This window comes from Peromyscus californicus, unplaced genomic scaffold (genome assembly GCF_007827085.1).
Source record: "Peromyscus californicus insignis strain IS unplaced genomic scaffold, ASM782708v3 Scaffold_14__1_contigs__length_90479793_seg_2, whole genome shotgun sequence".
NCBI lineage: Eukaryota > Metazoa > Chordata > Mammalia > Rodentia > Cricetidae > Peromyscus > Peromyscus californicus.
Window position 1 is genome coordinate 45,242,602 of NW_026294436.1, and position 23,760 is coordinate 45,266,361.

At 43.6% G+C, this 23,760-nt stretch overlaps 1 protein-coding gene across 3 annotated transcripts in view; it reads left to right on the top strand.

Annotated features, from left to right (window-relative positions):
- The window catches only part of Tnr (tenascin R), a 403,889-nt gene that overhangs the window by 309,925 nt on the left and 70,204 nt on the right, over window positions 1-23,760 (top strand). For 2 of the 3 annotated variants that reach the window (XM_052737334.1, XM_052737335.1), the window contains 4 exons: window positions 10,461-11,020; window positions 13,364-13,840; window positions 19,745-20,008; window positions 22,711-22,826. In XM_052737334.1, coding sequence (XP_052593294.1) covers window positions 10,522-11,020; window positions 13,364-13,840; window positions 19,745-20,008; window positions 22,711-22,826 — 1,356 coding nt within the window. In that variant the 5' untranslated portion in view covers window positions 10,461-10,521. Of the gene's footprint in view, window positions 1-10,460; window positions 11,021-13,363; window positions 13,841-19,744; window positions 20,009-22,710; window positions 22,827-23,760 lie in introns of those variants that run through there. The other variant, XM_052737337.1, reaches the window with a different exon arrangement.

Sequence of the window (23,760 nt, forward strand, 5' to 3'; positions counted from 1 at the left end):
CCCAAGACCCTCTAGTCCACACACAAGAGGCTCTGGAAATATCACTAATGCATGGCCAGCCCCTTTTCTGATAGGCACACACAGGTATGCATGCACTGGATTTTAAGCCTTCATAAAGACAGAACTGATCCCTTTGGAGGCCAGACTTCCTTGCACTTAGTCTTAGGGCTCTAATTTTTTTCTACTCACACTACAGTTCTGCCCCAGATGCTGCACCATTCCTACCCACAACCCTCACATCTGGATGGAGATACCACTGTTTCTGAAAGCCCTCTCCCACACTGGTCTCTACCTGCTGTGGGATGCTCACTAAAAGTGATTTTTTTTCCATTGAATTCCCTAAAACAGAGTACCCTATCTTCTTCTTTAGGCTCATGAGTATCTTTTCACTTCTAGATGATAAGTTCCATGTGGGCAGAGAGACCACTTCTTATATTCTAAACCAATTGCTCAATCTGCTTTAAGAGAAATCTTGGGAAGGAAAACCGTAAGTTTGGGCTCCAAGCTGGCTGGCAATCTTTCTTGCAATAGAACTTTCTTTGCAGTTTATTACATGGAGGGAAGAGAAAGATGAAAGGTAATGTGAGTCTTCAAGAAGAATAATTGAACAGCAAATGGTGACACGCTGTTCTCCACGCTGAAGAAACACAGATGAGAAATAGTCATTAATGATAGAGAAAGGTCAGGCTCTTCAAAGAACTTTGGACCAAACTGGTTAAGATTAAATAGCAATCCATTATTTATGTCCTACCTATTTCTAAAGGATGGGGCAGCTGATGGGGGAGAAAGGCTGTACCTCTACTCCTGAAGTAAGAACCAGAAATATGGTCCAGCACTTTGGTTGGCTCTAACTTCCTGTGGGTAACTGTGCAAAGAAACCCCAGACTTAAGCTTCATAAATAAAACAGGAATAATCCCATCAGGTTCTGTGAGCATCAAATGGGGCCATATATAATATAGAATTGTCAGTTGCTCAACAGATGCTGAGAAGTCTCCAGAGACTACAAAATTGGTTAAATTCTCACCTAAATAGGATGTCTAGCTACCAAAAAAAAAAAAAAATCACAAAAACCCCAAGATCATACATCATATAATTTTGAAGCTGAAATTCCCAGACAAGACTTTTTGTCTGCTACAGTGGCCAAAAAGGAATGTGTCCCCAGTAATAGCTTTTGCCCAGCCCTGCCATTTGTGCTTTGAAGCAGGGGTTCAAACCTGGATGACGTTCCCCTCCCTTGCATTTCCAGTCTAGAGATGTTGATCACTCTCTTTATCATCCCCTTGATTGCTATTCAAGACCCCATTTTTCAGATGAAGAAGGAGCTGCTCTGGGAGGTCAGGGCAATTAGAGTTCTGCCGGATAGTACAAGATGGAGCCAGAGGACAAGATCAGCAGCCAGATTCCCTTCCCAGTCACTGTAGTACTTGTAATCCACACTGACATGAAGCCTGGTACACACTAGACTCTATACATGTGCCAACAAATGAAGGCGGATCCATTAGGTGCTGAAGCAAAGACTCTTCCTACAGACCCTCACATGTGGACACATCAAAGTGCACATTACTGGGGGCATTGGGTAGACAGGCCCGGTGGGTGGGAACACCCCAGCCAGGCCCAGTCTTACCCCACCCCTGGTCCTTCTGTCAACTCCTGGCCAGTCATGGAGTCCTGTCTGCTGGGAGTTTTCTGCCCTCGGGTTCTTTTCAGAAATCTGACAGGCCCAATAAAGGCCCAGTGCTGATGGAGACAGCCAGTTCTGCCTTCTCCCAGCAGCCCAGCTCTGCCTCCACTGACACAATGGGGCCGGCTGTAATCACATTACACCCTCGTCTTTCATAATTACCCTCCTTCTCTGAGTGACAGAGCATCCCAGTGGCAGAGAGGGGACTATTTTTAAACTAATTCTAACTTACAGGGGGAAAAAAAAAAGCACACAAAGTGTCATTTTCCCACAGATACGCCTCTGGTTTATAAATCACCCCTAGGGACTGAGTGGAGAGTTAAGGTTGGCAGAAGCTAGAAAATCTAAGCAGAGCACTGGCTACCCACCCCCAGGGGAATGCTCCATCCTTGCCTACCCAACAACCTGTACACCCATTCTCTCCTCTTTTCACCCTGAGGTCCCTCTGCCCCACCATCATCTCTGACCAAGGAAAAAGAAAAAGAAGGGGGAAAAGGTGGAGGGAGACCTGTTCCGCCATGCACCTGCCTCCTGGCTGCTTCTCTTCCCCTCTCTCTCTCTCTCTCTCTCTCTCTCTCTCTCTCTCTCTCTGCCCTCCACTCCTGTCCCCAACCTCATTCCAGCTTTTGTGACCACTTCTTTCCTTCCTTCACTGTGTCTCTGAAAGCAGATGACTCATAGAATATTTTTCTATAACCTTCAAAGATCTCTTCAGTGTGAAGAAATAAAGCCAGAGGAGGGTGTTGGGAGGGGGCAGGGAAAGAAGAGCCCTGTCAGAAGGACTTTAAGTCGTAGAAGAGCTTCAACCCAGCTAGGGTGACCTGGCCTCCCCTCAGACCTCCCTAGAGACAAGTGAGCGCCTCATTAACTCAGCACTAAATCAGCCTTAAGGACGATCCCGTTATCCACCTCTTACAAATTGCCCGGAGACACCTCTGCTACTGGCCATGATAATTATATTGATAAGGAAGCTGGAGCAGAGGAAATGAAATCAATAGGAGCACAGGATTTCTTGAATATCAATCTATCGAATTACCACAACTCCTTTGCACTCTCATTTGTAGGGTCATTGGCTATCTATCTTGTTCACAACTGTTAGTGTGGCATTGAACCTGGAGTGTTATTATCTATCCCTCAGGTTTATGTTTTCTCACCCTAACTATAGAATTCCTGCCTTTTTTTTTTTTCTTGCTAACCAGGCACCTTCCTAATTCCTTCTCTGTCTTCCCTTCTGTGCCTTCCTCCTCTGATTTTCCTTCCATTTCCATTGCCAGCTGCAGTGAAATAATATCACAGACTGCGTAGTTTATAAACAACAGAAATTTAGTTCTTACCATTCTAGGGAACAGGAAGCAGAGACCAATGGGTTGGCAAGGGCCTAGTCTCTGGCTCTCCTGAGGCACCTTCCAGCCATGTCTTTACATAGTGGAAGGACTGAGGGGGTCTCCCTAGAGGGGCTTTTATAAGCTCACTTGTCCTACTTATGGGGCGATGCCCCATGACTCCAAATGCCGTCACTTTGGAAGTGAGGATTTCAGTATTAAATGTGTGGAGCAGAGAGGGGAATGCGAACACTCAGACTGCAGTGACCCTGTCTTCTACCACTGGTCCATATCCTTAACAGACCCTCTGGGTTCTGGTTTTTGACTCTTACTAGTTTGTCTGACTACCACCTGTTACATAGGAAGCAATAAGGAAGACAGGAGCTGCTAAGTCACCTTTAGAGAGGCTGGGTCTCCCTGGAAAAATTTGCAAAACTCCGCCATTATTAAAAAATGTGGACAAAAGCAACTTCCTGCATAACGACCAGCATTCTCGGTAACAATGAGGAGTGGGGTCAGAATGTGCAGAATGTCAGAAATTGAAGTGCAGAATGAAGCCAGGGAGGGGAAGCTTCCAGGGACACAGGAAGAAAAGCCGCTTTGAAATAATTACTGACATGCATTTGGCAAAAGCTAAGGGCATCTTTGGTGAGCAGGCCCTTCATACACCTTAGTTTCTGCCCTCCTCTGCTATAGCTGCTTTGACTAGAAGCCTTTATTTCCCACCCACCCCTTTTCTGCCTCGTTCTAGAAAAGCAGATTAAGAGGGAAGCAGCCCCATACAGGTTTGGTCCATGGTGGCTTGTGACTTGTGAGCTTCAGAGGAAGCTCAGAGTACAGAAGGAAGCCAGAAGGAGCCAAGCAGCCAGGCTCTGGCTTTCTGTAATGGCTGTCTGAGGCAGGCTCTTCCTGGGAATGAGCAGGTCTAAAAGCTGCCTCCCTATCTCTCCTCTAGTAAAGTTTACTGGTAGAGATATTTTCCCTGATGCTTGGGACCAAGTGGAGGCTGGGTGCTTATAAATCAAAAGCCATCAGAAAAGCTTGCCCCCAAGGAGGAGAGACTGAAGCAATTTCTAGGGAAACAGCCTGGATTTGTGGAGAAAACATTAAACTAAAAGTCACGGCTGTCAAGAAGCCCTAAATCTGAACCTGGGAGAAGAGAGTGTTGATAATGTAAGAGCCCCGAGTCTTTCTTTTCACGAGAACAGTATGTGGCCGCTAATTAAGCTGGTTATAGAACAGCAGTGAACACCCAGGCTCTGGTCAGCAAGATCTGGGTCCAGTGCCAGCTCCTCTATTCATTAGTCATTCAGTCTTGGTCAAGTTACTTGGCCTTTTCTGGTGCTCATTTTCTCCATCTTAAAAAATAGAAATAAAAAGAGGACCTACCATCACAGAAAATCACCGTAGGAGGTCGCCTGTCCATAATGAACTAGAGTGATTAATGTCTCATTTTCATGTGTGGATGCCCCATTCTGATTGGTTACTTCCCAAGTCATACGCATGCCATAAATATCTTCAATGTCCTAAATATCACCCCTTTCTAGCTTACAAGTGTTACTGCAAGAATAAAGTTTTACTTATAATACTTTATTATATAAAGGTGGATGCATAGCTTGTTCCAGTTACTATTGATATTTGCTATAGGTTGAGTGTCATCCCTTCACTGTGTCTAGGTTGAAGCCCTGACTCCCAGCACCTCAAAATGTGGCTCCACTTGGAAGTGAGCCCATTACAGATATGGTTAGTTGTGTTAAGATGAGGTCAAGCTGGAATAGGCTGGGACCCCAATATAGCACAGCAGCATGTGTCTCAGAAGATGGCCATGTGAAGACTCGGATCACAATATTCAGGCAGGCAGATTGTGCCGATACATCTACTAGGCAAGAAATGCCGTGGCATGCAGGTCATCAGCTGAAGCTCAGAAAGAGGAACAAACAGAGGCCTGTAGAGCCCTGGGGAAGAGACAGTCTTGAAGATAACTTGATGTTGACGTGCTGCTGTTTTAAGCTGCCCATCTATGGGATTCTATTATGGAAACCCTTAAAGAACCAGCACAATATGATAGTGGGTTTATCCCTAAAAGCCCACTAAGACCATGGACTTGTAAAATACCAGGAAGATATTTGACATTGACTTTAGTCCTGTTTAGCCTCCTCTGATGAATGGAAACCCTTCTTCAGCATTCTCACAAAGGAGTGTTTTAGCCTGAACTTGGAGACCTCCAATGACCAGAAATTCATTACCTGCCATCAGAGACACTAGCTCACCCTACTAAGAAAGCTATTGCTTACATATGGAAACTGCCTCTCCAGGCCCTTGTGCCATGTAAAGGTCTGATCTGTTAGCACCAGGCAGTCCTTTAAACACACTCATTGAACAAACCATGTCTGAATATCAGTTTCAGCAAGTGCAGTTCTAGAATGAACAACTTCTCTCCTCCTCTTCCTCCTCCTTTTCCTTCTAACCTAGAGAATAATCTATTAAGAGTCATGCCCATGTTATCTCTGGGTAGACTAAGTTATGTGTGAGAAAAATCAATCCCAAAAGCTGTACTTCAAAAACCAAAAGATGTACTACAGTCAAACTAGAATGGAGTGAGGGTTTCTGTTTCATGCAGTCACTTGGGGACCCAGAGTGACATCAAGCAACCATCATCTCACACACAACCAGCTACCACAGAAGGGAGAACTTTCTGGCAAGTGCCGGCTGATCAACTTGATGCCTCATCCTGGAAGGGACAATCAACATTTCCTTTTGATTCACTGGTCTCACATACCCAAAGGAAGGTTAGAAAATCTAGTCCTACTGTGTGCCTGAAAGCCAAGCCAGAAATATTTGGCCAACAGCGCCTTCTCTGTTGTCGGCAAGAGAGAGTCACTTTCCCTGCGACAGAGCTGTCCTGTAACCTTCCTCGCTGGACAGCCAGCATGCTCCTTAGTCATGGTCATCACCACACACCGGCATACTTGTGGTTTTCTCCTCTCTGAGACTGGGAGTTTCTCAAGGAATGGGAGCACTTGATAGTGATAGGGGGAGCACTTGAGAATAGTGACCATGTCTCTGCACTGAAACACCAAGTCCTGGCAATGTTTTGCAGGGCCCTCCCACATCCATTCCCTCACCCCACCCCAGACACCCTGTTATTCAGACTCCTGAGGAGCACCCCTGCCTCAGAGCCCCTACATTTTCTCTTCCCTATAGTTGTGCTGTGCATCCCCTCTCTTTTGCTAGACACCCTACCCCACTTCGTCAAGATCTCAGATCTCAGCTGTGATCTGAGCAGACAAGCCTTTCAGGATATCACTCTATAAATATGGCCATGAGCCTCGCCTTCTTAACTCACAAAACTCTGTTCATCAATTTTTTTCCCTCCACAATGGCTATCTATTCCTGACTGAAAATAACACAGATGTATGTGTCATATGATATTATCACATGGCAAATATCAAGTAATTTATTTGTATGTATAATATTGTTTGGTATTCATTTACTCTGTTCCTTTATATTCCACCCTTCCAATTCCATATATATGGATGTAATTTCCATAACCTCAGGGCAGGAATCTAATAACTACTCAATAAATACTTGTCAGATGAATGAGTGATAAAATAATATATGAACCTCCCATGTTCTCACCTCTCCAAGTAAAACGCTAAATTTCTCTTCCTCATATGACAAGATTTGCATTATTTCAGCATTCTAGTCACCCAGAAATGATTAATTATTGGTGCTGTAAGGGCAGACAAGCCCCTTGTTTATTTTTCACTCTGAATTTCAATTAATAAAATCTAAGTTTTAAAAAAGATCTGGGCTTATAAAAATTACATGATTGAGTTACTTGCATAAGTTTAGTTATTGACCAAAATATTGACCATGTTTCTCATATAAAACTCTAACTTTCTCTTTCTCTACAATTTTTAATGGTCGTTTTGGACCTACACATAGAATCTAACATCTTTCTTCCTCATTATTTTCCAGTCATTGGTCCTCTTTCTCATTTACAATATCATTTATTCTTTTATTTATTTCCTATCTACAATTGGCCAAACATCTGTATTAAGTGCTTTGTAACAATTTCACACCTTCCATAAGAAAATAGTATTCAGCAATATTAATATGAATCCAGATAAAGTTTAGTTTAAGAAAGATAGCAAGGCCTTATGTGTGTGTAAAGGACTGTTGGCAAGGTCACTGGGAGGGTGTTGCATGACAGAAGAACAGAAGGGAAATCCAAGAGTGTAGTGACTGGAGCAATTCAAGGTGGGGAGACAAGTATAGCCTCAGATGAGAGGGGTGTGGGAAGAGCTTACAGCTACGAGGTCAATTTAGTTTCATGTCAGTCCATCTCTTCCCAAGGTGGGTTTATCTTATCAGGATGTGGCCAATGAGTTGTCATCTCCCACAGTAGTTCTGGAACCTCATCATCGTTGTTCAAGGATAAACTATGAGTTGGGCTTTCCTGATGCCAACTAATAAGGCATTTTACATGCCTCTGCAAATTCAGGGGAGTCTTTAAATAGAAGAAGAACCAAATGGTCTGAAAACAGTATTTATTTATTTATTTATTTCAGTCAATGCTAGGTACTTAATAAGTATTATATAGATAATGGTAGAATCATCACTCTAATCCTATAATGTTGGTACCGTTATTTATGTCTACTCTACAGACAGTACAGCTCACAGAGAGGTTAAGTGATCTTCCCATAGATAAACATTTATGGGGATGAGGTTTGATCCCAGACAGTCTGGCAGTCTCAGCAGCTCTGGTCTGCTCTGCTTCCTATCAATATTAGAAACAGGGACAGAAAATAATGCAATATATAACATAAGAGCTGAGTAATAAGATATGATTTTTATGCTAGTCACTAATACCAGTTATTCCTAATTCAGTGAAGTCTTAGACATTGTCCAGAGCTGAAATTGAAGAGAACAGTAAGTAACTTAGGGTTAATGGAGAGAGATTAAATGAATTGGAGAATGACTCAACCTTTTGCTCACTGAGCATTTACTCATTAAATCATCGATTTACTCATTCTTTCGTGCATCTGGCCATCCATTCATTCAACAACTAAATACTGAGCACTTTCATGTCCTAAACACACAGCCCTATGCTGCGTACAGGACATGATCTGCCTCAAATCAACTTAGCAGGCCAGGTGGGAAAATCAGGCCTAGGGAGCCCATGGTCTAGCATGGTCAGCGCTGTAAGAAGGGTGCTCACAGAAGAGTGTGGGGCAGGCAATTCAACCTGTATTTGGGGAATGTATGAGGGAATAGGAAAGAAATAGGAGAGAATAATGGTTCATGGAAGAAAAAGCAGTGAACCACACCCACACCCAAGCAAATTTTCTAACTTTAGTATTCCTGAGAAAGTTCTAGAATGTACAATTTCTACCAATGACAAGAAAAAAATTGAAGAGTTTCTTAAAAACGAAACAAAAAACAGAGTCTTGTGTATCCCAGGCTGAACTTAAACCTGCTATGTGGGGGATTCTGGCCGTGAACTCCTAATCTTCCTGCCTCTACTTCCCGTATACTAGCATTAAAAATGTGTACCGCCATGCCCATGTTTGAACACTCTTTTTTAAAAAAGGTATTGAAGCATAGTTGCTAAGAGCATGGGTTTGGGATCAGTCTGGCCAGCTTTCATATCTCAACCCCTCTAAGCAGAAATTGCTCCATTATAAGATGAGTATCATCTCCAGACTCTCCTAGGGGTTGGATAAGATCATGTGTGAAGGCTCAGCACCATCTGTGCCCTGTGCACAGCCAGTGAGTATTAACTGATATTCGTCACCTTCTTCTGAGGCTCATAGTTACAGCTACTTGGTTCCTCAGTCCTTAATCTTCTTAGCAGCTCTGATTTTCCTTGAGAACCAAAGTGTCTAAGTCTCCTTTTTCTTTTACACAGGGAATAGAAAGGAAATATAATTTTTGTAAAACTGATTTTTATTACTGTGAATTTATTATACTTCATGGTTCTTGGTGACTAGGTAACCAACAGAGGAGCTAATTCATTATTTTAGCTATTTAAACAGGACCTCAGAAGAAAGGCACCCTGTGGTCACAGAGCACAGGGACTGTATTAATGAGAAGATTAAAACAAAGCTCGGCTCACATCATTCCAGATAAATCACGAATGTACCCAAGGATAATTAACAATCACAAACTGCCTGGAACTACATTATGTGGCTGGTTGGTTATTGTAAAGTCAACCTCTATTTAATAGGTGAGCTTAGAGGAGCTGATGGATAAGTTATTTGACATGGCCAGTGAGGCCCTTTCATAATAAATATCTGAGGCAACCTGGGAGTGCCCCTAAGTTTATGTGCTCTGCTTCATCCTAATTTTCATTTAGAAGTGAAGAGAGGCTTCGAGCTCTCCTCAGTGGAAGAGGCTGTCCACAGAGCCTCCACTTCTGGCATGTGTTCTAGAAGTTCCGTGCACACTGTGGGGACAGACTGTTGTATTCTGTGCCTAAAAGGCTACATTAGTCTAACATTTCAGTGCTGTAACAAAAGACTTGAAAAAAGTAATCCTGGGGAAGGACTCTTTTGTCTCATGATTTCAAAGGCTTCAGTCCATCACGGCAGAAGGATGTGGCAGGACAAAGCTGCTCACCTCATGGTGGCAGGGAAGCAGAGAGAAGACAGAAATGACTGGAGATGATATGCTCCTGTTTGAGTCACTGTTTTATTGCTGTGAAGAGACACAATGACCAAGGAAACTCTTATACAAGAAAGCATTTAGCTAGGGGCTTGCTTATAGTTTCAGAGGTTTAGATTATTATCATCATGGTGGGGAACATGGTGGCCTGCAGGCAAGGGCTGGAGCAGTAGCTGAGAGCTACATCCTGATCCACAGGCAGAGACAGAGATTCTGGGCTTGACATGGGCTTTTGAAACCTCTAAGCCCAACCCCAGTGACATACTTCCTCCAACAAGGCCACAGTTCCTGATCTTTCTAATCCTTTCAAATAGCCCCACTCCCTGGTAACTAAGCATTCAAATATATGAGCCTTTAGAGGCCATTCTTATTTAAATCACCACAATCCTTCAAAGGTATGCCTTTAGTGGCCTGCTCTTCTATCTAACATACAATGCTGTGAACGTATGAATCCATCAACAGATTAAGCTATTGATGAAATCAAAACACTCATGATCCAAACACTTCTTAAAAACCCTTCATCTGTCAACAAGCTTTGAGAGGGGGCCATTTGAAATTAAAGCCCTAACAATACCCTAACGTAGAAGTGCTATCCATTAAGAATCCAGTCTTTGAGAGAACAAAGGCCCAGCTTTCTGACTTAGAACCACTGTCTCTTCCCAATTTCCTCCACAGCCCCAGAGAACTTCTGTCTATGGATGTTCTAACTTCACAGAGTGAGAGCCATGGTGCCCAGGTACATGTTTCAGGGGCCATCTGAGCCTTTGCCCTTTGCTTTCTCTTGCAGATTCCGCTAACTCCATGCTGGCCACCACAGGGAGCTCTTGAACCAAGCTCTGGCTGAGAAGATGGGGATCGACGGGGAAACAGTGGTCTTGAAGAACATGCTTATCGGTGTAAACCTGATCCTGCTGGGATCCATGCTCAAGCCTTCCGAGTGTCAACTGGAGGTGACCACAGAAAGGGTCCAGAGACAAACTGTGGAGGAGGAAGGAGGGGCTTCCAGCTACAACACATCCAGCAAGGAACAGCCTATGGTCTTCAACCATGTATATAACATCAACGTCCCACTGGAGAGCCTCTGCTCCTCGGGGCTGGAGGCTTCAGCTGAACAGGAAGTGAGCGCTGAAGATGATACTCTGACAGAATACATAGGCCAAACCTCAGATCACGAAAGCCAGGTCACCTTCACCCACAGGATCAACCTCCCCAAAAAAGCCTGCCCATGCGCCAGCTCAGCCCAGGTGCTGCAGGAGCTGCTAAGCAGGATAGAGATGCTGGAGAGGGAGGTGTCGTTGCTTCGAGACCAGTGCAACACCAACTGCTGTCAGGAAAGCGCTGCCACAGGTAGAGTCTGAAGAGCTTGCAGCCTGGTCCCTGGTGGGGAAGGAGAGAGCTGCGCTGAGAGGGAGGTGGGGTGAGAGGAAGAGAAACCCAGCATCTCTTCACAGGGTCAAAGAAAAAAAGTACCCGATATATAGCTCTCGGTTAATGTGTCATCTGTAAGATCTAAATGCAGCCATTCCCTGGGGATACGGTTCAGGGATTCTCAACACTGCTTACCCAGTTTGAAATACATTAACCTGATTTTGGAGGGATGAGTCAGGTAATGGTACATCGGCTCAGCACAGCACCTTTGATGGCAGGCAGGGAATTTGATGTCTGTCTTCATTCATCTTTGGTTTTCACAGGCTGTTGAGTTGATATCGGTTCATGTTAACCTGACTGACTAGAGCGTGTGGAGCTCTGTCCGTTCTCTCGCAGCCTTGCTCTCCTCTGAGGAAATGGAAGTCATTAAGGTCTCAGAGGACCTGTTTCCCTCTCCTCCAGCAAGATGAGAGTTTTGTCCTGATCCACTCCATGAACATAGACATGTGCATTCACACACACACACACACACACACACACACACACACACACACACACACACACCCCTTATCCTGTTCTCCAAAAGGCTGAATATTCTGAATGTTCAGTGGATTTCTTTCTGTCTTTGTCCATCTGTTCCTTACTGTAAGGTGTGATTAAGACTTCAAAGTCAGACTTTAAGTTCAGATCTGTTCTGCCACCTCTGGCTTGTGATCTAAGCAAGTCACATAGCCTTTTCTTCCTCATCTACAAATTATGACAGATCAGAGCAATAAGGAGCTATTAACTATTGACTCCCCTAGTCAGATGAGAGCCTGGCTCCTAGTAAGCATCCTTTAAGCAAGGGCTACCCTTAGCTGTCCCCAGTCAGCCTGGTGCCCAGCTTTCTCCATCCAAAGGATCCCTCAGACTCATATAGTTCCGGCCCTGGATGACAAGGAACAGCCATCATTATCTTGGGTGCAAGTGCTCACCTCTGTACAATCTGATAGTTCAAGATGGAAGTGGAGGAAAATGTTATTAAACCCTGGGGCCCATAGATGAGACCCATTCTCCCCGAGTCATAGTAAGATAGGGGGCCAATCTGACTAATGAAGTGTTTTATAGAATTTCCTCAGATTATAGACAAGCAATGTGATGACTATACAAGGGAATCAAGATGTCCACATTCCTGTTCTTCATTGAGTCCATCTTTTTGGTGGAGTTTAAAAACAAGAGAATGCCATAGTTTTCCATGGTTATGGTCTCTCCTGCTCCAGAATCCACCAGCTTGCCACTCAGATCATTGGCTGATTAGGAAAAATCTAGTTGGCTGAGCTATGTTAAGCAATGCCAATGCAGTATCTTCTTTAGGCAATGTGGACTGCATGAAGCAGAGCTTACTGGAGTGAACCTAGACTTTATTATTTTGCCATAAAACCTTATGCAAAAAGACTGGGACAAGATATATATAGATATAGATATAGATATAGATATAGATATAGATATAGATATAGATATAGATATAGATATAGATATAAAATCATGAAGGTATCATAGCAAACAGTAACTGAAACCGTGCTTCAGGAAGCCTTGGAAGAAACCTTGGAGTTGACAAGTGTGCAGTAGCCCATGGCAGGAAGGGAGAAGATGGGACAGGTCTGTAATACATGTGACTTCCATCTGCATAACTGACCCAGTGCTCAGCCTACATCCTCTCCAATCCCTCTCATAGTTATACCTGGCATCTGGACATCTTTGTCAGAGGAATATCCTTAACCTAATCAGAACACTTGACAAGCTCAAAGACATAGAGGGCCCTAGAACTTACATGTGCTCAGAGAAGGGCCTCACCTCATGAGCAAGTGTGACTTACACCATTTCTAGAGCACTTCAGGAATCTGAGTCACTCTTCCTGGAATTTTGCATAGTCACACTCTAGCTCAGCCACATTGCTTCCTGACACCCACCCCACCCCCCTCCACACACATACACACACACAACCCACTATGGCAAGTTTCTTCTGGGAACACTTTTTAATAAGTGTTCTTATTAGGTTCTAGGAGCCCAACCTAAGATGCTCTGAAGGTGACCTGACAGAGGAAAATGGCCCAGATCTTGCCCAGGTCTTACCCATCTTCCCCTTTGGTGCTGTGTTATGCATAGACGATTGCACTGGGTGAAAACATTTATTAAGCTGAATTTGCACCAAACTATGTGGTAGTTAACACTCAGCAGCACCGATGTGATCAAAGGGATGAGTATAGGTCTCTGCTCAACCCTCCCCAGTACAATTTATGAGAGGCCACTGCTGCCCTTTGACCTTCTCCTTGGCCATTCTAGGACAACTGGACTATGTCCCTCACTGCAGCGGCCATGGCAACTTTAGCTTTGAGTCGTGTGGCTGCATCTGCAATGAAGGCTGGTTCGGCAAGAACTGCTCAGAGCCCTACTGCCCACTGGGCTGCTCCAGTCGGGGGGTGTGTGTCGATGGCCAGTGCATTTGCGACAGTGAATACAGTGGAGATGACTGCTCTGAGCTGCGCTGCCCGACAGACTGCAGTTCCCGAGGGCTCTGTGTGGACGGGGAATGTGTCTGTGAAGAGCCCTACACAGGCGAGGACTGCAGGGAGCTGCGGTGCCCCGGGGACTGTTCAGGGAAGGGGCAATGTGCCAACGGTACCTGCCTGTGCCAAGAGGGCTATGCTGGTGAGGACTGCAGCCAGCGACGCTGTCTGAATGCCTGCAGTGGGCGCGGGCACTGCCAGGAGGGACTCTGCATCTGTGAGGAGGGCTACCAGGGCCCTGACTGCTCAGCAGGTAGGACGGGGAACACTCTGCGGGTAGTTCCAGTTGGTTGGGGAAGAAGAATGGAGGGGAGGGGACAAAATAATTCCCAGTTTGGCTATAATTGTTTGCTTTCTGTGGCAACTGTTTTCAAGTCCGTAACAATTGATGAGGTCATATTCAGGATGAGAACTGGATCTCTATTCCTGGGACTAGAATAAAGACAATGATAGTAGAGATGACAACACTCTACTGTCCCTAAAGTAGGGGTGGCTAGTTTATTAGCTCATTCTCTGTTGCCAAATAATATAAAAAATAGTGTGGGTGTGTTATAAAGAGGTTTACTTGGGATCTCAGTTCTAGAAGTTCAAAATTAAGCAGCTACGTCTAATGATAGCCTTCTTGCTGGCGGAGTAGCAAAGTAGCACATGGAGTCACATGACAAGAGATAGGGAGCATGTGTGTCTATCCTCCAGTCTCTCGCCTTATTAAGCTGTTAGGATTAGACTAGGAGGGTCCACTCCGATGACCCAGTCGTCTGAACCACTTCCCAATGACCCTATCTCTATGCACCATTGCCAGATTAAGTTTGCACTCTTTTTAATAACTTCAGTTCCTGAAGCCTAGGGAGATGCATACAAACCATATTCAAATCACAGCAAGCAGAGAAAGGTCAGGGAACCATGCTGGGTAAGGTTGGTCTTTAACTCCAGGAGTTAAAGTTCTCGAGTTGTACCTGCTTAAAAATGTTTCCCTCGCCCATTACCAATCTCAACATCTCAGCACCTTACATCACTGCTTGAGGAAGGATGGATGGCTCTAGTTCTCTTTTTATCTGGTTAGCTTACAGATTGCAGGATGAGATTAAATGCATGACGTTACCAAGGAGCTGACATTCTAACAATTAGTATAGAATATTAAACAGATATGACTCATTTTGTTCCGGATGACTATAGCACAGATAGGAACCAACACCACGTGTAGCCTACATTGTAGAAAACGATAGGACAGTCATGTCCTACCATGCTGTTCTAAAACCTAAATCCAGCAGCGAGGGAGATGGCAGTATTTCACGGGGCTGGTGGTGATTTTTATGGGTTTTTTCCCCAGATCGTATGATTTTCATTGTTTCTCTATTGTTCATCCTCCTCCGACTAAATCAGGAACTATTGCTGATACCTTTGTGCTATTACAAGTATAGATTAAGTAATTGATCCTTTCTGTTATGAGCTCAGAATACCTCCTGGGAAAATTTTAAATAAATAAAAACCAACAACATTTTTAAACTTTCTAATTGAGCAATGCTAGTCATTTCTAAGGCACAAATCCTGGGGAGCCAGCTTCCACCACTTTCTGTCCTTCAGCATCTGCATGTGTGGCTTCCCATCGAACCCTTCTGAAGGGTTAGTGGTAACGAAGTGGGAACAATAGCTCACTGCTTAGAAAGGTCTTTTTTCCCTGTGTTACATTTCTTCTATATTCAATTATTTCATCTAGCCTTTCAATTCTGTTTACTGAATTGAAAATCCTTTCTAAAAGTATAGTCATTACACCAATTATTCCAAAGAAAAACTGAAGCAGACATTAGCCCTCAGTGCTTCTGAATCCGAAGCCACTGCTGCAAACCTGAAGCATAACCTTGTTCCCATCAAGAGTAGGTGGCTCCTGGAGACCCCATCCAGAGGATGCCAAGGGTCAGCTTGAGTCATTGCTGCCTCAATTGCTGTTCTATAGCACACATGCTTCTTAATACAATCACTGTTTGTGAATCTGTATCTACTTGTCATAGTCTAGACATGCTTTTCCACAGGGTCAGGTCTATTTGAGAAACAGAATGAAACAAACAAACAACAACAAAACAACTTAATACAATCCAGTGTTCCAACTGAACTGGAGATAAGATGCCTTGATCACATCAGGCAAAAATCACCAGCTGTTTATATAGCTACAACTGGGTCAAGTCCAAGCCTAGCTTACATGCTACTTCTGACATATCGGCTCTGTGCTGCTTGAGGAAGACTTATGCAAGCCCAGATACATTTTCTTAACTGGTTCGAAGCCCATGAGGAAGGACAGTTGCATAATCTTCATCTGTTTCTATAACAACCCTGGAGCCACCTCTCACTGCAGGATGTACTCCTCTTAATGCCTACCTTTAAAACCAAATGCCACAGGTCTCTTCCAGAAAGGGATGTGTGTCATTATCTAAAGTGCTATTTTAGTAGCTCTTTGTGAAAAGGGGCCTATTTACTCCCTGTTTGACATTTCTGGCCAGGTGCACACAAGACAGCTCACAGGAGTACAGAGAGAGAGGACAGAGGGTCAGAAAGGGGAAAACACGGACAGCCACAAAGTAGACTTCCTTGTAGGTCACCGTTTTTTTCTTTGACAGCACATGGAGAACAGCTGCCCACCATATGGATTTCATTACAAGGCCCCTATATCCCAGCATCAGTACAATTGACTAGTGACAGCAAGGCCATTACAGTTGACTCCTAGTCTTGACCTTTGCTCATGGTATGTCTTTCTGCCTCATGCTCTGTCCCTGTAAAGATGATACAACAAAACCTCCTGGGTCTGAGCACTTAAAACAAGCCTTAGGAAAAAGCTGCTTTGGGCTTCTCCTTCTACAGATTTGAAAAGCAGCAGTCAGAGACGTGTTTTTCCCAGAACCAACAGCTCATTAAGAATGGAGTAAGAATGGGAACACTAATCTCCCACCAACTACTAGCATTCTCTAAACTTCCCTGAGATGCTAAACCAAACAGTTAAAAAAAAAAATAAAATCTTTGACAGCAAATACATAAGGAGTAGTCTTTTGACATAAATGCTGAGACCAGCAAATGTGTTTTGTTTTTAATGAGATGCTCCTAGAGTCATTTGTGCATATCCATCTCACGAAGGTAGTTAGTGTAGGAGCTGGTGAGTGAGCTGTTGGAAGCTCCCTAAGAGTGAGCAGGACAAGGTTCCTTGGAATTCAGTGAGATGTCTGCAGATCCGTCAACATCACTGTTTGTCTCTGTTGAAACAAGCTGCCCACCTCTGGCTCCTGGAACCACTTGCTCTACAGAGCAAAACACAGCCTGAAACTGCCTCCCTGTGTGCTCACTAAAGTGATGCAAGATCGGAAAAGCAAGTGGCAAGGCTGCTTCGGAAATAAACAGTCCTGGATCCTCCAGCCAGCCTCTTCTCTCTAGTCTCTTGCTTTTCCACAAGTCTCAAAATGAAAGCAGCAAAGAGAGTAAGTAAGCAAATGCTTCCCACCCAGCACGCACTCACTGCACGCATCTCTTTTGTAGTTTGCTTTATAGTTCAGTATTGTCTTGTTTGATAGTGATTGCAGACACCGTCATTGACTTATCACTCACCAGAGCACTTCTGCCCCAGGTGACAGCAGATGCTGTTCTCCCCGTCAGATGTGAAGGCAGTAGTATTAACAAGTTTGAGATGGCAAAGGTGAAAATTTCTCTGCATCTTACTTGCTTTCAGATTCTAAATGCTGAGCTTAGATCATACACTACTGTTACCATTAGCTCCATTTTTCTGGAAGAAGGAATCAGAAAAGGAATACACTGACTAGTCCCATAGACCCCAAGAGTAGCAAGCCAGTGACTTGAAATTTGCAGTGACCATTTCTGCCACAGACAGGAGGAGTCCTGTTAATAAGTCTCAGAGTAAAGAGACAGCACATGAAAAAAAAACAAAAAACCCAGTTGAACACAAGTGTAGGTCACCTGGACCATTTCTCACAGAGCTTCTACACAGTCCCTTAAAGGGCTGTGCATAAATGAGAGAAGATGGCAGGTACAGTGAATGGGTAGACTGCTCCATGAAAGATCTGAGAGTCAGTTCTGGTCTGACTCAGTTCCCTGGAGTTGGACACATCCCTCCACTCAGCCCCCTCTTGTGATGTTAAGATTACTCCATCTACCTGAACTTCCTCCCAGGACTGCTAGAAAGGGATTGTTAATTTGTTAAATGGTATGTCTGACACACCTTATCACTGAAATGTTTTATAACTATAATCTAGAATTATGGATTGGCTGACAGCTTCTCTAGTCATTGTGCCCAGGTTCAAATCCTCTCTTCTGTCTTTGCTTGCTGTGTGCCTCGGTTTCCTTGTGTATAAATTAGGAGTAGGAATAAAAGCTATCCTGCTGTGCTGATGGGAGGTTGAAATGGGATAACCCAGGGTAAAGTGATTAGCGTTTTGCCTGGTACATAACAAATATTCACCAAAAATACCATGACAAATAGTGGCAGGTTTTCTACTCATGTACTTCAGCGTTTATAATGTCAGAGCTATAAACAGGACATTTAAGGGTTTAATTAAATTTTATTTATACTTACTTTATTTTTGAAAGTTTGTTTGGAGTAAATTTTAAGATACATATGGGAATAACAGTACAGAGCTATAATCCCAGCAATCAGGGAGATGGGTGAGGCAGGGAGATTGTATGTTCTAGTACAGCCAGGGCTACATTGTGAGAACAAAGATAAATTAATTGACTAAATAAGAAGAAAGTATAGACTTTCTGCTTCCCATAATGTTTTCCCTCTTCACTCAAAAGAAACTTTATTTTCTCAGCTGTTTTATGCAGAGAATGGATGGTTTGGGGCAAAAGCAAATAGCCAGTATCATAGACATGTGATCTTTCTCATGAATCTTGGATTAGAGGTCTCTGGTGTGAACTCAAGTTGGTAGGCACTCACATATTCCTGTGAAAAGCACCTGGCGTGGCCCTGTGTGTTTGTAAAGGGTGAGATTACCCAGAAGAAAAATCCAAAACCAACAACAACTCTGAAACCAATGGGAACCTCCACTACATACAAACATGAAAGTTAATTACAATCACTTAAATCTTGGCCTGATCTTTGCTGCAATCTATGAGCAGGTCCAATTATAGACACTAGAGCTAGCCTTCTAATTAGTCTTAAAGGTTCAATGATTTGATGCCCATCCTATGGTAAAGCTTTACTTCCCAAGGGAGCTATACAAGAAAGGCTATCTCAATATGGTTTAACCTTTGGCAACTCTGCAGAGCACTTGTGAAGCTGGACAAGTAGGAAAGGCAAAGCTCTCAAGAATGCTTCCTGGTCATCATCTCCAAGGTCAAGGCTAATGAAAATTAGTTTGGAACAAGTTACATTTGCTTCAGAACTTAAATGTTGTCCTTTTAAAGGCAGTGGGCAGGGGTAAGGGGGGGTTATAATAAAGGACTTCTGAGCATCTTCATTAGGCCATGAGATAAAGGACATGTTGTTTTGGCTTCTTATAATTTGTAGGAAAAACAGGAATTAGTCTTTATTTCCACTTGCTAAATCAGACACTGGCTGTCAGGATAGTCTGACGACAGTAATTTATTAAACTACTGAACTGTTCAGCTGGTCACAGTGTGCTGTGAAAAATCTAACAACTGATTCTCTGAAGAAAAGCAAGCTAGTAAGTCCTCATTTGTAGCTTTTTCAAATTGCCATGGTGTGAACGCCTCCACGGCCAGTTTCAAGCTGCTCATGTGACATCATTAAACATGGGGTTGGGAACAGATAGGCAACAAAACACAACTATGTTGTATTTCTATCAGAGATGCAACACACAAAAAATCACCTTAAAGGCATAGTTCACTGTAAAATGCAGTGAAATGATTTTAAAGTGGCAAGTCTTAAATAATTACCTTTTAGATGCAATTTGCTTAATTACCATTTCATAGTGTTTCATCTTTAACAATGACAATACCTGTGAACAGTCAGGCAGAATTCCCGAAAATGTATTATGGCCTGGTGGAGCTTGGCATCATTCAGTAGAGAACCAAGTCATGGAGGCCAACAGAACTCCATACATTTAATTCGGGGGTGAGATATGAGCAAGAAAGTTGAGTACAGGCTGGGAAAGGCAATCCTCTGAGCTCATGGTGTCTGTGTATTGCCTCCTGGTAGTTGCCCCTCCAGAGGACTTGCGAGTGGCTGGTATCAGCGACAGGTCCATTGAGCTGGAATGGGACGGGCCGATGGCAGTGACGGAATATGTGATCTCTTACCAGCCGATGGCCCTGGGGGGCCTCCAGCTCCAGCAGCGGGTGCCTGGAGATTGGAGTGGTGTCACCATCACGGAGCTGGAGCCAGGTCTCACCTACAACATCAGCGTCTACGCTGTCATTAGCAACATCCTCAGCCTTCCCATCACTGCCAAGGTGGCCACTCGTACGTACCATTTCCCCGTCCTGCTCCATTTTTCTTTTTCTCCTACATGAGATCATAGACATTCATGATAATAGTGTCTTTTCTTAATTCTTTAGGGATGCCTGCAATAGTTTGCTCTTGGGGGTAAGGGCTTCAGATATGACCCATTTCAAAAAAAAAAAAAAAGTCCACCATTAAAAAGGCACTTCTGATTATGAGAGCTTCCAAATTCAGGCAACATCCACCAATATTTTAATTATTGAGCACTTGATTTGTTATAAGCTGGATTCTGATAGAATTCAAGGAAAGTGTGATACAGACTTTGAATCTAGTTAGGGATTCAGAACTAGGAGCTATGAAGTATCATAAACAAGGACTAAATGTTACAGGTGTGGAGTACTAAGCAGAGTGAGGAAAAAAAACAATGATAATGTATTTTAAGTTCCAGCTGACAACATCTGCTTCTATAAGTGGCATAATTTCTTTATGACCTTTTATGTTAGCAAAATATCTTGACAGTTCACTTTAGTAATACTAGTTGAGGTTCTGGAAGATAATTTAGAAAGCTACAATGGAGAGAGTGATAATGAAGACTTAGAAAGCAAGCTGAGCTGTCTCCATGATGCAGAATTCCTGTTGTTGTTGTTTCTTTGTAACAAGGAAGACCTCGTCTAGATCCTTATCTATGTTTGGTAGATGCATAGCTCATTATAGAAAAATATAATAGATAGCCTACCAAGTGTTAACATTAAATCTGTCCAAAAATAGAATGAGAGAGGAAATGCTGTTTCTTTTCTTTGTATACTTCTCAATTCTTAAATTGTTACAAAGTATTACTTTCAACTTTCCAAAACTAAGACAAGCAACTCTTCTGAAAGAAATTTCCAGTAGTTGGGCAGAAGTGGCATTCATGCTGTCCCAAATCTAGTGCAGAATCTGCACAGACAGATGCCTGCACACCTCATAGAGACTTCAGTGAAAATGAGCCAGGCCTAACTAGAGTCTACACAGACAACATCTGAAAGATTAGGGCTGAAACAGGAGACTGGAACAAGACCTGTGGCCATGGAAACAGGGACCCTCAGAATTCAGAAAGCCCTTGGGGTCTGTAATGAGAACCCATGACCAAATAGGGAATAAGAGACTTGAGCCCATTTCATGTAGGTCTCAAATGACAAATGGCATTTGGATAACAAATGGCAGAAAAATTCAGAAAAAGGAAATGTCAAGGTAACAGAATTGGTTTTGAGGACCTCAAAGAGGTCAACAATTAAATTGAAAGATGAAAAGACAGGGACACAGGCTTAAGAAAGTCACCTTGCCCCCACGTGTAAGTGACTAAAGTCGTATGATGCTATTGGACTCCTCCATGAATGCTGAGTGTGTTTATTTGCCTATAATTATCTCCGTTTATATTTGACCCTTTAAAAAAATCTGGTCCCGGAGAACTAGTTTCAAATGTCTTCAGTGATTGTGTAGAGGCAGGTCCCCATCTGCTGCTTGTCCCACTGTGCTGGGGGATGCTGTCCTGGAGTGCCTAGCTGATCCTGAAGACATTCCTCTCTGATCCACACCTATGTCTGAATGTGGTTTCCATCTCTGATGGCATTCACTGTGCCAATTCAGGGCATCCCCTCAGGCTAGCTCCTAGGTGACATAGACAAAGTCATGTAAACTCACCTGCTAATTCTTCAAATGGCTTCGGAATTGGCCCTGCTTTTCCACGAAGGAGAAAGAGAAGCTTCTCCACAGGAATAAATAAATAAAAATAAAACAAGAATCCACCCTTTTCCAGTGGGAATAGCCTGAGAAGCAATACTAACGTGGGAGCAGGCTTCCTAGAGAACTGTGAAAAGTCACACTGTTGTATTTCAGGGCTGGTGACTGGAACTCCATCAGGACAAGCATATTTCCACCTCACTAAACCTGTGTGTGTGTGTGTATGTGTGTGTGTGTGTGTGTGTGTGTGTGTGTGTGTGTGTGTGTGTGTGTGTGTGTGTTTGGGATGGGGGGAGGAGTGGAGAGAAAAAGAGATTAAGAACAAAGCAAAGCTAGATAAGTGAGGCAAAGGTGAGCAAGGGAAGAAAGAACAGGAAGAAATTTAGAGAAGATGAAATGGGAGCAACACTCTGTGTACGCCTATGCTTTCTTTATAAATATAAAGTGGCAAATTCAGGCCATCCGAGGTGTAGTGGTTTGAGTCTCAATACTTTCAATGCACCTCAGACACTCATGAAAAGCATCCAGTTTTATTCTGAAGCTGGCTTTATCGCACATCTCCAGTCAGCCTCCCCTGTGCCTCCCTTTTCCTGGGTATAAAATAGGAACACTGATACCAGCCACTACCTTGCCTCCCAGGAATTCTGTATGGCATCTATATGAGCCTTCTGAGAAAGGATTTTTATTCAATGCCAGGATCTACCAAATGAGTAAGGAAAAGAAAACATGATTTTTAAAAGTTTAACGTTAACATTTCTATTATGTACTGGAAAGCACAAAACTAATGATTACATTTGTTAAGTTTGCTCATATATTCACTCACACTGAGCACCAGGACCGCATGACTGTGTGCTGGCCCTGCCACTGAGATGCTGTCTGCAGCAGGATTGGGATTGCCCACCACACCTCTCCTCACCCAGGACACCAAGGGAGGTCACCAGGAAGCGATCACTGCCCCTGCCAGGGATGGCCATGACATTGCCACCCACATTGCTGTGTTCCAGATGTCTCCACTCCTCACGGGCTACAGTTCAAGACAATCACAGAAACCACCGTGGAGGTGCAATGGGAGCCCTTCTCATTCCCGTTCGATGGGTGGGAGATCAGCTTCATTCCAAAGGTAACACTCACCTGTTAGCTCACTTAAACAAGCCTGATGGGTATCCCTATCCTCAACTTAAATGTAGCCAGGGAGTCTCCGATGTAACTGCCAAAGCCATTGAGGACACAGAAAGACATGCTGTGAGTGTCTGGGCTCTAGGACATTGCCCTCACAAAGGCCAGAGATCTGCCTAACAAATACAACCTGAGCTCAACTCCAGGCCTTGGCTGATAGGGCATGTGGGAAGTAGCAGTGCCAAGATCCAGCTGTCTGCTGAGTGAGAGCCAGCCTTTGGAGAGCTGTGCTTGTAGTGAGCTTGAAAACCAAGCCTTCAAAGAGTTGAGTCCCCCACTTTGCACAAAAGAACAGAAAAATGGAACCAGTCACACAGTCAGCCTACAGATAAATGCAGAGAAAAAGTTAAAAAGTTAGCTGTGGCCTTCAACTTCTGAGAGTCGGAGATGTAAAATGTGTCTTGGTTTTCCTGAAGTAGTTGAAATGAATTTATAATCCATTAAGCAAGTTTTTCCTTAAACAAATTCATTATTATAACTTGTGAGTTAAAAGTATCCTAAGAGTCCTCTCTGGTCTTTAAAGCAGTGTTTAATGTTAGGAGTCCCGGAACTGGCTGCAAGTCACCAGTGCTGTTCTAGTTGCTGTTCATTTGTTGGCCCTGCTCACAGCCTCCCTAAGCATCACTCATGGATATGGAGTTCAGCACACTCTTTTCCTCCGCCTTCATCCCTCACCATCAAAAAGCATTTTTTGAGTCATTCATCAGACCTAATGACAACTGACACATTTTTGGCTAACAAGACTGTGGTTTTACTGTTCTTTTACTCCAAAATTCCTGGAGCCATGACTGTTGTAGCTACAAAAGACCTTCAAGCAAATGGAGTATGAGCCTTCATTTTACATTCAGTTTTGTTTAGTCTAAGGAGACCAAGACTCA